This window comes from Theropithecus gelada, chromosome 12 (assembly GCF_003255815.1).
Source record: "Theropithecus gelada isolate Dixy chromosome 12, Tgel_1.0, whole genome shotgun sequence".
Classification (NCBI taxonomy): domain Eukaryota; kingdom Metazoa; phylum Chordata; class Mammalia; order Primates; family Cercopithecidae; genus Theropithecus; species Theropithecus gelada.
Genome location: NC_037680.1, coordinates 99,255,827 through 99,269,191, shown reverse-complemented (window position 1 = coordinate 99,269,191; position 13,365 = coordinate 99,255,827). Strand labels below are relative to the sequence as shown.

The 13,365-nt window shown below is 39.4% G+C and overlaps 1 protein-coding gene across 1 annotated transcript in view; it reads left to right on the top strand.

Moving 5' to 3' along the window:
• The window catches only part of FARSB (phenylalanyl-tRNA synthetase subunit beta), an 82,328-nt gene extending 71,035 nt beyond the window's left edge, over window positions 1-11,293 (top strand). The window contains exon 17 of the mRNA XM_025404108.1: window positions 11,016-11,293. Coding sequence (XP_025259893.1) covers window positions 11,016-11,167 — 152 coding nt within the window. The 3' untranslated portion in view covers window positions 11,168-11,293. The remainder of the gene's footprint in view (window positions 1-11,015) is intronic.
• Window positions 11,294-13,365: the final 2,072 nt, after the last annotated feature.

The following is a 13,365-nucleotide window of genomic DNA, read 5'->3' as shown; positions in this document are numbered from 1 at the left end:
TCATTCTCTATAACCATAATAATCATCATCAAAATCAGATGAACATTGATGTTTATGTTAACCACCATTTAATCCTTAGGCCCTATGCAAGTTTTATCAGTTGTGCTTTATAGCTGTATTAGTCCGTTCTCATGCTGCTATGAAGAAATATCCAAGACTGAGTAATTTATAAAGAAAAGAGGTTTAATTGACTCAGTTCTGCATGGCTGGGGAGGCCTCAGGAAACTTACAGTCATGGTGGAAGGCACTTCTTCACAGGGCGGCAGGAGAATGAGTAAAGGGGGTGAGAGTGGGTAAAGAGGGGAAAGCCTCTTAAAAAAACCAGCAGATCTTGTGAGAACTCCCTTACCATCACAAGGACAGCATGGGGATAACCACCTCCATGTTTCAATTGCCTCCCACCCAGACCCTCCCATGGGGATTATGGGAACTACATTTCAAGATGAGATTTGGGTAGGGACACAGCCAAACCATATCAATAGCAAAGAGTCACTTGTTGTCTTCAGCCATCATGTCTCATTAGTCTCCTTCTGGAGACTTCTAGAATAGTCTTTTCTTGACTTTCATGACCTTGACACTTGAAGATTACAGGCCAGTTATTTTGTGGCATGTTCGTCAATTTTGGTTTGTCTGATGTTTCTTCACTAGTTAAATTCCCGTTAGGCATCTTTGGAGGAATGGTAGAGTAGTAATGCTAACTTCCCAGCGCATGCTATGAAGTGGCATACAATTTTCATTTATCCCATAACTGATAATGTTCACTGTAATCACTTAATTAAGGTTGTAGCTACCAGTCATCTTTACTGTAAAATTATTCTTTTCTCCATTATAATTAATATCTTGTGGGGAAGAGCTTTGAAATTATGTAAATATACTGTTTCTAATCAGTTTTTCTATATACTTAAGTTATGTCAGTATGGACTCATTGTTGCTGATTTTATTCAGTGTATTTAAATCCATTACAGTCATTTATTTTGATGATTAAATTGTCCCCAATTTGGCCAGCAGGAGTCCGTTGAGGCTGGCTTCAGTTTGCTTTTAACATGTTCCTATTATTCTTGAGCACTTCGTTGCTTTTGGCACAAGATATTCTAGGTCTATCTTGAACTTTCTCTTACCTCATTTCTCGAACCTGGTTTCTTTTAGTGGAAAATGGTATCTTGAAGCCAAGATCTAGGGTGTAAGGTGTGATTATTGTTATGGTAGGGGAGGGTTGCTATTGCAAGGCTTTCTCAGAGGACTGAGCCTGGGATTGTGGCGTGATGCGTGCCTGTGCGCACACACTTGCATACACATCTGCATCTATGCATCTATATTTGTTTATGTACATATATATGTATGTACACAAACATAGATACACATGTCTATATATGACTGTAAGTCTACAGTACGTCCAATTCCAACCTAACACTTTAGGGTTTATTCCCAGTTTTCTTCTGGTCCATATTTGTACCTCTCTTTTCCAATACTGAGACAACTAACTCCCATTATTCTTAGTTTATTTACTTACTTGATCCATGTTCCTGCCTATAACTGAACTCTCTTCTTCCTCATCTTCTCCTCTGCATGTTTGCACCCCTCATCACTGAGCCTCTGACTCCTCCCACAGGACTGTCCCCACTCACTTGTGGATGCCCTCCCTCCCCCTTGGGCTCTGACACCCCATGCTAGATTTCTCTCCTGATCTGGGGGACACAGTTTTTTACCTTCTCACCACCAGGTAGGGATTTCTGCCTCTTCAGCTCCTTTAGGGCTGAATTGTTCTGGAAGAGAAGGGGATAAAGACTTTTTGAGTCTTACAAAGCCTTTATTGATAGGGATGTTCTTGTTAAAATGAAGGGGAGAAAATGGTTGTATATGGTGGGGCTTTTTTGGAAGGGACTGGTAATGTAGGAAATATATTTGTGGGCTCACCTAATGTAGTTTCTTCCTCAGATCTAGCATATTTCTCTGTGATCTTCCTGCTGAGGGTCTTACAAGGCCAAGTAAAATGTCTCAAGACCCCCTGGCCCTTCCTGTCTTGTAGGGTTTTTTGTGTCATAGTTGTACTTTCCTCTACTTCTCCCTTCCAAGAACCAGAACCCTCATTTTCCCCCTTCCGAGTCACTATATTTCATCACTCACCTTCCAGAAGATAAAGGTTGCTAGTCACTCTCTTAATCCCTAAATACCTTTAGTTTGTGAATTGCATTCTCTGAAAAAAGGTTTCCTCTTGGAATTATTTTCCTAGGTTGATTTGAGGCATTTTTTTTTCCTACCAGTGGAATTTTTTTTTAAAGGCAGTAGTTGTGTTATGCAGGAGAAAGTTTTTTATTGGTGTTGTACAAGATGAGATCAATATCATCTTCTATTTGTGGTTTGTTGCTAGTACCACTACCAGAAGTGCATTGTTTAACATTTTGCTATATAAGGAGCTACACAATGATTCATTTTCTTTTTACCTATGTAGTACATATATGTATTTTTTTGAGATGGAGTCTCATTATATTGCCCAGGCTAGTTTTGAACACCTGGTCTCAAGCCACCATCCTGCCTCAGCCTCCCAAAGCACTAGGATTGCAGTTGTGCAACACTATGCCTCACCTTTAGTACTACTTTTAGAAAAGGGAAGTAATCCAATAAAGACTCTATGCTTACAGAAGCCTTATTTATACTAATGAATAATAGGAAACTCCAGGATGAAATACTTGTAGAATAAGTTGACAAACTATGATATATAAATATAATGGAATGTGATTAAAATGTCTTTAGACACGTGAATATAAACTCAGTTGATAAAGCAGTTCCCAAGATGGAATAGACATTAATTCATTATATATAATATATATAATATTCGTTATATATATTTATTGTATATAATATTCATGTATATAATATTTAGTTATGTGTAATGAATATGTTGTTTGTAAAACCCTAGGATGCATGCTAATCGACTGTGACAGAGTCCGTATAACACTGAGTGTTGCGGCAAGTCCTTCTGTCACTTTAATCCATGTGATTAAAGACTTAATTCCTTCACACCAGTTTTTTCATCTGTAAAATTGCAATGACGATATCTGTCCCATCGACATCCTAGAGTTGTCAGGGAAGGCAGTTGCAAGAATTTGTGAAAACATTTTGGAATGTGTAAATCTCTTCAGAGTAAACTTGGAGTAGATCTTAGGTCTATCTGTCTTCAGAAAAGCAACACTGGATGAGCTGCAGACTGGGTTTCAGGAAAACCTGAATTCTGATCTCAATTCTGCTGTTACCTGTTTTCTTAATCTGTCTAGTACCTATTTTTTTCATATATTAAGTGAAGGAAATGGACAGGATTGCTTGTTTTGTCGGTATTGTTCTGTATTAATATTACAGAGCCTACTTGGGTATGTCCTAAGGTGAGAGATGATGAACTGTCAGTCTTTCTTGTTTTCTCTTAAGTTTTTTTTGTTTATTTAATTTTAAACCAGAAGTTTTCTAACATGAAATGGACAGCTTGACCAAAAGCTTAAAAACATTCTGCTCTAGGCCTTATGTGCCTGTGGGCCACACACAGAGGAGCCGATTCCACGGCCCTTCCTCACCTTTTGCTTGCTCTCCAGCCTCTACTATTGCTTGCCTAGGGCGAGCCTCCTAATCTCCTTGTGCTTCACTTTTTCCCATCTGTAACTTGTCTGTCCCACAAAGGGCTTGGCCAGGGCTGTACTGGGAATGAGTGATGAATAGAAAGTGGGCTGCCATGTTTTTGCAATTTCATTGTTCCTTCATTTTTCTTTTCTTGATTTTTGAGAATCAAAATCACGCCGAGCTAATTTTTTTTTTTTTGTAAGACAGAGTCTCGCTCTGTCGCCCCGGCTGGAGTGCAGTGGTGCAATCTCGGCTTACTGCATGCTCCGCCTCCTGGGTTCACACCATTCTCCTGCCTCAGCCTCCCGAGTAGCTGGGACTACAGGTGCCCACTATTACACCCGGCTAATTTTTTTGGTATTTTTTAATAGAGACAGGGTTTCACCCTGTTAGCCAGGATGGTCTCGATCTCCTGACCTCATGATTCGCCTGCCTCGGCCTCCCAAAGTGCTGGGATTACAGGCGTGAGCCACCACGCCCAGCCCCAGCTAATTTTTTTTGTATTTTTAGTAGAGACAGGGTTTCACCGTGTTGGCCAGGATGGTCTCATCTCCTGACTGTGATCTTCCTGCCTCGGTCTCCCAAAGTGCTGGGATTACAGGTGTGAGCCACCATGCCCAGCCTTGTTTTTCTTTTACATGCCCTATTTGTCACCTGAAATCTTATTCTGAAATTAAAACAGCTATCAAAATTACATGTTTAAAGTTATGTTTGCACTAAGTTAGCTAAAGTTCTCAATTGAATAAGTTAACTAATTGTGAAATTTGGATACAATCTCATACAGTCGACATTTCTATTCTTTCCTTAATTAGTCCTACCACAGTCTCTTTTTAATTATTTCACTGTACTTGTGGAGGAAGTAATAAGTTATTCCTTTTAGTTTGAGAAATAGTCCCCTTAAAGATTTTTTTGTCAGGTGAAAGACTGGGTAAAGAACCATTTGTTGGGCCAAGAAAGCAGAGTGATTTCTTTTTTTTTGAAGTTGTTATTCTAAATATATTCTATACATTTTGAAGAAATGTGAAAATTGTGGGGGAAAATGATATGGGTGTGAGACAAATATAGGATGATGGCATTATTTAAGAACAGAAGTTTTCAAAACAGACTGACAGTGAGGATACTTTTTAACCTAGAAGTAAAAGTCCTTTGGTTTTACACAGTTTGAGACGGATTTAAAGTTGGAATTAGCTGGGTCATCTTGAAGCTCTTCCCACATTCCTGACCTCCTTTAGGTTTTAAAATATGAGTGTGCATGTGTGCGTGAGAGACACATAGCTAAGATTAGACTTTAAAATAGATCTCAGCGTTTCCCGAGCATTTCTATGTAATCATTTCGTATTTGCCCTGCTAATTAACTAAACGTTTCATAAGAAATGTTAAAAAGTAAAAACCACAGAAATAAATGGTAAATGATAAATTCCTCTACACAAATTAAGACGGGGAAATTTTGGAGTTACGATTCCAAATATTTAGTCACAAGGAGATTGTGGTAATTGTTAAAATTAAAAGATGGTTATTTGTTGAAGACATTTCTCCATCACTTAGAGGACTAGGTAGTGTGGGTTTTGCTGATTTCTTTTGAAGCATAAGGCCCTACAGGATCCTGTCTGGATTTGTAATATTATGCCCTGCCCTGTGTTGATGGAATGTTGCTGTGTCATGGGCTCCCTGAGTTCCATGCTGTGGGGTTAAGTAGGTACCAGTTCCCTCACATCCAGTTGCCTTCACTTTAAGAGTTAATGGTGTCTGCAGGTGTGTTGGGATTAGCACTGTAAAGTTGTGTAAGGGGTTTTTCTTTCTTTTGATCTTCAGAAAGGGATGAAAGATGGCCATTAAACTCAAGGGATTAGGTCCCTTCTCTTTACAGACGTTAGCTACCATAAATATTTCACTTCAAATGCAAGGTGAAGAATTGTATACATCAGGGGAAAATAGGTGTTTTATGTTACCAGTTGGAAATTATTCAGTCTCCACCTACAAATTAAATTGTCTTTGCAGAGACATTTTCTCCCAACTGAGTGTCCTAGGATCTGAAAAAATGTTTTTGTGTTTATATCTTGATAGTGATTTTTTTCCTCCTCATATACCTAAACCTTTTTCTTTCCTTTTATAAGCTAATGTCTTACCTACATTGTACTGTTTTCTCCCTTGAGTTCTCTTCCCTTGTGTAAATCCATTGGTGCCTTCAAAATACTGCTGGTTCAAAAACTTTGAGAACAGCCACCCTTAGGAATGACACCATGCTCACGTGGGATAAGTGTGTGTTTTGTTTTATAGTCTCTATATGCTGTCTCTTCCTTTAAATCAACATTGTTTAGAAAAGGAAGGTGATGTTGATGGGCTGGCAGCAGAGTCCTACAATTCCTGTTACTGCATTCTCAGAAAACTAGTGGGAAACCAGGAGGAAGTTCCTCCTCTGTAGGAAATTATGGTTCCAGTCTCATTCCACACTTTGCCACGTCACCCACCCTGTCAGTTTCACCCCAGAATGGAACACTGGAGATGTTTGTTTCCCTTTTCTGGGAGGAGAAGGGCTTGGGTAGATGCCAACCCCCAAATCAGCCTGTGAAATGATTATTCCTCCCTTCACTCCATAGTACGTAATTAGTCACTTAGAACATATTTACAGTATATTCAGTTGGCCCAGTGGCTTACAATATCTATATAATTTTGTATTTTTTTATTTCATCCCTGAAGTTGGAGACTTATATGTAGTTAAAACTCATGATGATAGTTTCTGTTGTTTGCCATATATGTGACATATGGACATTCCTTTTCCAGTGTTCCCTGCCCCCCCTTTATATTTTGTTCTTATATCTTTATTGCAGAAATTTTGGGTGGTTAAGTACCAGATTGCAAGCAGTACAATATGTGGGTTCGAGCCTCACATCATGTATTAGTACTGTAAAAAAAAAGGGAAAAATTGTATGAGTAGATGACTTTTTACAGATGGGCCAAATAAAATACCAAATGAATGAGTTGAATATAGCCAGTGGCAGGGGGATTAAGATCAGGAATTAAGACTCTGATTAAGAAGGTGCTTGATAACGCCTTCTAATGTTTTTAGATTAGGGGGTCTGCTCAGTTACCACCTTCAGCTTCTACTTCCGATGCTCCCTAAAATTATAGGAATGACTCTATGTGTAAAGCTTACCCAAACTTTGGGTCTATAATACTACTCTTAAAAAAAAAATGAGGCAAAAAGAAACTGTGAAAAGTGTTTAGCAATGAGCAAGAGAGGGAGCTTACAAACTCTTTGATGGTCAATTAGCCAGAAAATGTGCTAAAGACTGGGTGCTGTGCTGGATTACAGGCCCAGGAATTACCCCCAAGGTCCTCAGAGTGGTCCTGCCGTTTGAGCACAGAGACAATTACAGACCTCTAGGAGATGCTACAAAGGCTTTAATTAAGGGACTTACTAACACCCCACTAAGTTTTGGAAATTTAATTCTTATTTGTGCTTACCTGATGTTTCTTTTGTCCAGACTTTCACATGTATTTCAACAGAGAACACTATTTCCCCCACATCTGTTTTATGTTGGAAGCCGTTTACTGTGATAGATAGCAGCAAAGCTGAGAGTTTAACCAGTATAAGGAAGTAGGTAGAAAAGTGGGCTTGGGAGGCTTTTTGCTGGGAGCATTTTGGGCTCACATTGAAAATTGTAGTACTACGCATCTCGAAACATCAGTAAGAGAAAACTAATGTACTTTATAGAATTTGAATTTTAGAATTCACATTTCACAAAGCAATGTGATTTTCTTTGAATTGGCAACTTCATATTTCTAGACACAGCATGCTGCTCTTTCTCTAAAAATATGTTTTTGTTTGTTGATGCTATAAGGTTACCACCCAGGTCTGATTTTTCACCAGCCTAGACTCATATTTTGTTCCATTTAGATGTGACTGTTTTTATTTCTGGAAATACTCTGCTTTAAGATGCATTAGTCCTAGCTAGAGCGCTATGATCACATTAATCTACCGGAGTTATTGTGAACTACCCGCTTTCTGCCAGCAGTGGAGATGCTCTCATCTTTGAACTCTAGGGCCTAATTGTTGCCCAAGTCGGCCATATCTCCCTTGTTTTCTTAGTGAAGTAGTTATTCTCTCTTCTGTCCTTTGAAGCAATTCACTTCTGCCTGCAAAGTTTGGTTTGAACCTTAAAGGTTTTCAAAAGCACTAAGAAATGTTTGTGTTTTAATAACATTATGTTTTCCTTCAGTATTTCTAGTTTACATGTAATATCTCATCAAGTGGCACATTTTTTTTTTATTTTTATTTTTTTTTTTGAGACGGAGTCTCGCTCTGTAGCCCAGGCTGGAGTGCAGTGGCCGGATCTCAGCTCACTGCAAGCTCCGCCTCCCGGGTTCACGCCATTCTCCGGCCTCAGCCCCCCGAGTAGCTGGGACTACAGGCGCCCGCCACCTCGCCCGGCTATTTTTTGTATTTCTTAGTAGAGACGGGGTTTCACCGTGTTAGCCAGGATGGTCTCGATCTCCTGACCTCGTGATCCGCCCATCTCGGCCTCCCAAAGTGCTGGGATTACAGGCTTGAGCCACCGTGCCCGGCCTCAAGTGGCACATTTTTAAAATTCTCTCTGTTGTACCAATAGACTACTTGAAGGACCTTTTGTGTGCATACCTGTTAATTTGTGTATAAGGAGGACAGAACCTCAACCTTGCTGAAAAGAGGAGTCGATAAGAAAATCACACGTGTTGAACCTGCGATAACAATTTTAACTTGCCATTTTATCATTTTTCACAAGGTCAGATATAAAGCGTGCAGTTTTCAGCAAAGTCGAGTTTATACAGAAATCTTATCACTGGGCTTCATTTTTACATGAGGGTTGGTAGGGAAGGATAATTTGTGTTGGATGCTAGGGCAGCAGGCTTCATTTTTACGTGTGAGTTGGTAGGGGAGGATGATTAGTATTGGACAAGAGGGCAGCAGGCTCCTGTATGTGCTATCAGCTCCATTGGACCACTGTGAAGGCCTTCTGACTCCAGAGTGGTGTGAGATGTTACAGTGGCCTGGATGGGTCTATGGGCCCAGGTGAGAGCTTTTGATGTTTATGTTATGTAGAATACTCATATACTTGGATATGTTTTAAATAAAGCATAATGTGAATTTTAGTTCTTTTTTGCTTTTCTTTGGAAAGAGGGAAAATTATATTTAGTGACAAAAATATTTTTGTCTGATCAAGTACCTAACTGGTTAATGAGCTAAAGCAAAGTTTGATCCAAACTTCTGGAGAGAGGTAGAGCTGGCAGCTGAAGAAGAATATAACTGAATTTTGCTAAAAAAGTGCTGATTTGAGAAGTCGTTTTATGAAGTAAAAAATTCTAAGCTGTTATCTCTTAGGCTTTATTTTGCTAACATTGTTAGAACTAGCACATCTGGCTTAGATTCTAAAATAGTTTGGTTTTATGCTTCAGTAAAAATGAAACCAATCAAATTGGAATTGAAGATAGATGAAAGGATGGATTTTGGTACAATGAGGATTCTTAAACACAGTAAAGTTACCAGGGAAGATCTTGAACATTGTCTTTCTGAGTGTCCCTTAAAAATAGGCTGGTGTCAAACATCAGCATCACACAATATACCCAGGTAACAAACCTGAACACGTACCCCTTGAATCTATTAATAAGATAAAAGTTGGAAAAAACCACAGCAAGCTGGTGTCTTTTTTCAGTTAGTGTGGTTGTATTCAAGTCTAGCTCTATAAAGGGGTGCTGGGGTGCTGGGATAAATAGTCCCCAGCAGTCCTTCCAGTTCTGCAGTTCTTGATTATATTGCTCACCATTAACACCTTATGTAATCTTCACTTACATGTCATTTGAAGATTTTTCTTTTCCTTTGGGGAGTCGAGGGGTGGAGAGTTTTGTCTTTTAAGTTAGATATTTATTTTGATAGAATTAAAATGTACCATCTTTATCAGATTTAGTAATATTCATATGAAACTGAGACTCTATGTTATTAGTTGGGTTTGGTTTCTGCATTGTTTTATTTGGTTTCCCTCCCTATCCCTCACCCCAAGTGTGGATTAGTGCACAGAGCCAGATAGTTAAATGCAGTCACTGAAATTCTTGCTTTAAAAGACAGTGAGACAGAATTGTTGAGTTTGGAGAGATGTGAAAAAGAGGCCACCTTAATATTTCACCTCTGTTGCTTTGGGTTTACTTAAGTTGACAGTTTAGAATGTTTTCCAGCTCTTTCCCCAGAAATATAAACAAAATCCTTCTCTGCTGGTCAAGAAATATATGTAATTGCCTTTGTCTCTATGGTGCTAACTTGATGGTAGCGGGTTCCCCTCCCCTCCAACCTGATTCTGTATCTCTTAAGCATGCTGACTTTGGAACCATTAGTAGAGACTCAGCAGTTTACACTTTCATCAATAATGCACTCGCTCTGAAGTGGCAGGCTGGACGCTGTGGCCCAGCTCTGCATGGGTATTTATAGTGTGTGCCAGTAAATGTTTCTGTTGAATCGGTCAGGAGCTGCAGGCCTGATCTGTTTTCAAGTTGGTGGTGAGAGCAATGAGTCGGCATATTTGTAAACCTCAGGAGAGTACAGAGCATTGATAGATTCCTGTGGCACTGGTAATTTCATGAATATGGAGTGGGCCTATATGTTCATTTTTAGCTGTGTAAACCTCAAGAACTGTTACTGTCTTGGTAAGCTGTATCAGTGCATTGGCACTGATGAAGGGAGAACTTTCTGCCTGTCTTGAAGTAAACGAGGCATCAACCCAGACTTGTGTTGGGCTACCTTTGCTGTGGTTTTACAGTAGATGCTCCAAAACTGCCTAGAAAGCTCTTTTCAGACGGGAATGTGGGTTGCCTTTGGTAGCATGGCCTGTCATCAGAAGTGTGGTTCCCCCGGTAGCCGGCCTATGATACTGCGGCTCCGGTTTCTTTATGTAATAAGGTGAGAAAGAGTGACTGTGTACAGAGCAAATGAATTCAGTGTCGATGTCTTATCCAGTGAGCGTTGCTATGGAAAAACCTGTTTGAAAACAGGTTCTTCCCATGCAAGTTCATAGTTTTATGTTTCATTTTTTGCCTTTTGTCCTTTTTAGGACCAGTTCCAAGTGCAGGCAGAGGTCCCCTAGGACTTCTGACTGTGGGCCTTCAGCAGCCTCCATGATTTCATCATTCCTGCTCGGGCCCCTGTTACCAAAAATACAGGACCCTTATTTTCATATTTGCCCCTGATTTTTTCCTTGCAAGAGTTTCTTGATAGCAAATTCTTCTTTTAAATACTAGAAAGTATGAGGAAGCGTTCTCTTTTCATAGCCAGTGGTTTAAAGAATAGTTATTTTTAAAGTAGACTAGTGGGCTTTTAGTGTTAAATGTCTATTGACATTTTGCCAGAAGAAACATTGATTTTTCTTTCACTTTGTCTTTTTCAGGGCCTGCTTTCTTCCCCGGGCGATGTGCAGAGATCTTTGCCAGGGGTCAAAGTGTTGGGAAGCTTGGGGTTCTTCATCCTGACGTTATCACCAAGTTTGAGCTGACCATGCCCTGCTCCTCGCTAGAAATCAATATTGGACCCTTTTTGTGAAGATTGGTCTCTGTGGTGTGATTCTCTTCCCAAGTGTCCCTTTCTCCTCCCCTAGTGTCCTTTAGTCTTCCTCCACAGGGAACATCTATTTGGGCTTTAATGTTTAATAAAGTAGAAAGCACTGTCTGGTTGTGTGGGTAGAGACCACCCTTTCCCTGCATTAGACTAGCTTGTGCCATATGCGAATGTGTCTGTGTGTGAAGCTGCATTGTTGGGTAAAAGCCCTGTGGAGTGCCAGAGAAATGCACTGGCAGAGTGCAGGATCTGTTCTGAAAGGCAGATGTGCTCCTCAGACATCAGAGCATCACATTGGAGCGGATTACTCCTGCATAGCAAGATTCCATTTCTTTCTTTATTGATAAAACAAGATAATTGATGAGAGTTCATGTTGCGTGAGTTTGAGATAACAGGGGTTTAGCTTTGATTTTCTACATTTGACATGTATTCATCATTGAGAAACACTAAAATAATGATATTTTTAGAAAACGTTTAAGAATCAATTATGGTCCAACAATTATAGCTTCTGAGATCAGTTTAAAGTGAAAGAAAATTCTGTAATACAAGGATTCAAAATATGTGAGGGTGCACAGGCATTTTTTACTCTATCTGTGATACTCTAAGATGGAGTACATGCAACGAAGGTCTGTTCTGCTGTAAGAGTTAAAATGGACAAGTATTGGTATCAATGCAGTATGAACATTAGGAAACAATGAGAAGCTTATTTTTGCCATAGGCCATATGTGTTACTGTAATCAGTCAGTTATAAAATCATGGTTTTAAATACTTAATTGAGCTACTAGTTTCTCTCTTATAGGGAGATATTAGGCCTCTTTTTTCCTGAAGCTAAGCTTCAGCCAATCCTCCTTAATTTATATCCCAATTTCCTTTCTTTCTTCAATCTAGAATTCTCCAGTAGGTACATCTCTGAAAAAAAGCTGGGTCTAATGTGTGAGAGAAGTTCCCAGGTACTATTGAAGTAATAAGAAATATGATAAAATATAATACTTTAGAGTCCCAGTAGAAATAGCTAACAAAGACTGGGCGCGCTGCAGCTCATGCCTGTAATCCTGGCACTTTGGGAGACTGAGGTGGGCAGATCACTTGAGGCCAATAGTTCGAGATCAGCCTGACCAACATGACGAAATGCCATTTCTACTAAAAATATAAAAATTAGCAAGGCATGGTGGTGTGGGCCTGCAGTCCCAGCTACTTGGGAGACTGAGTCAGGAAAATCTCTTGAACCGGGAGGTGGATGTTGCAGTGAGCCGAGATTGTGCCACTGCCCTCCAGCCTGGGTGACACAGTGAGATTCTGTCTACAAAAAAAGATATAGCTAACAAAGATAGTAAAATAAGAATTATGTTTATGGATCTTTTGCTGAATCTACTACTAGGAGAAAACCCAACCATATTACAACCTTGAATTGGGGCAGTAGTGTCTAACTTGCAAGATTTGTGAATACCCAGACTTCCATCTGACCCTTCACAACTCTGTTGTAAGCAGATCCTTACAACATTTTCAAAATGAAATATGCCCTCTAAAAATAATGCATGCCAAAAGGACTTGTATCCAGCATGCATGAAGATTTCTTAAAACTTAATAATAAAAATAAAACAACCGTTTTTTAAAAATGTGCAAGAGTTGAATAAACATTTCCCCAAAGAAGATATATGAATGGCCAGTGAGCACTTGAAAAGATCCTCAACGTCATTAGTCATCAGGGAAATGCAAATAAAATCCACAATGATAAACTGCATACCCATTAAAATGGCTAAAATTTAAGACCCATAAATCAAATATTGCTGAGACTGGAGCAAGTGGAACTTTTCATGCACTGCTGGTGAGTCACAATGTAAAATGTTACGTTGTGACTTTAGAAAATAGCTTGGCAGTCTCTTGAAACATACACCTACCATCTAGCCATTCTATTCCTAGGTTTACCCATATGGCCAAAGATTTTTATGCAAGTGTTCACAGTGTTACTTACAGTAGTTACAAATTGCAGTCTATCCATACTATGGAATACTTCTCAGCAATAAGAAGGAATGAACTACTGATCCTCAAAACAACATGAATGAATTTCAAAACAGTATGCTAAGTGAAAGCAAGAGACACAAAAGACTCTTATTTACATAGAATTATGTATTTACATAGGAGTCTAAATAAGTCAAAAGCAGGTTGGTTGGCAGGAGCTCAGG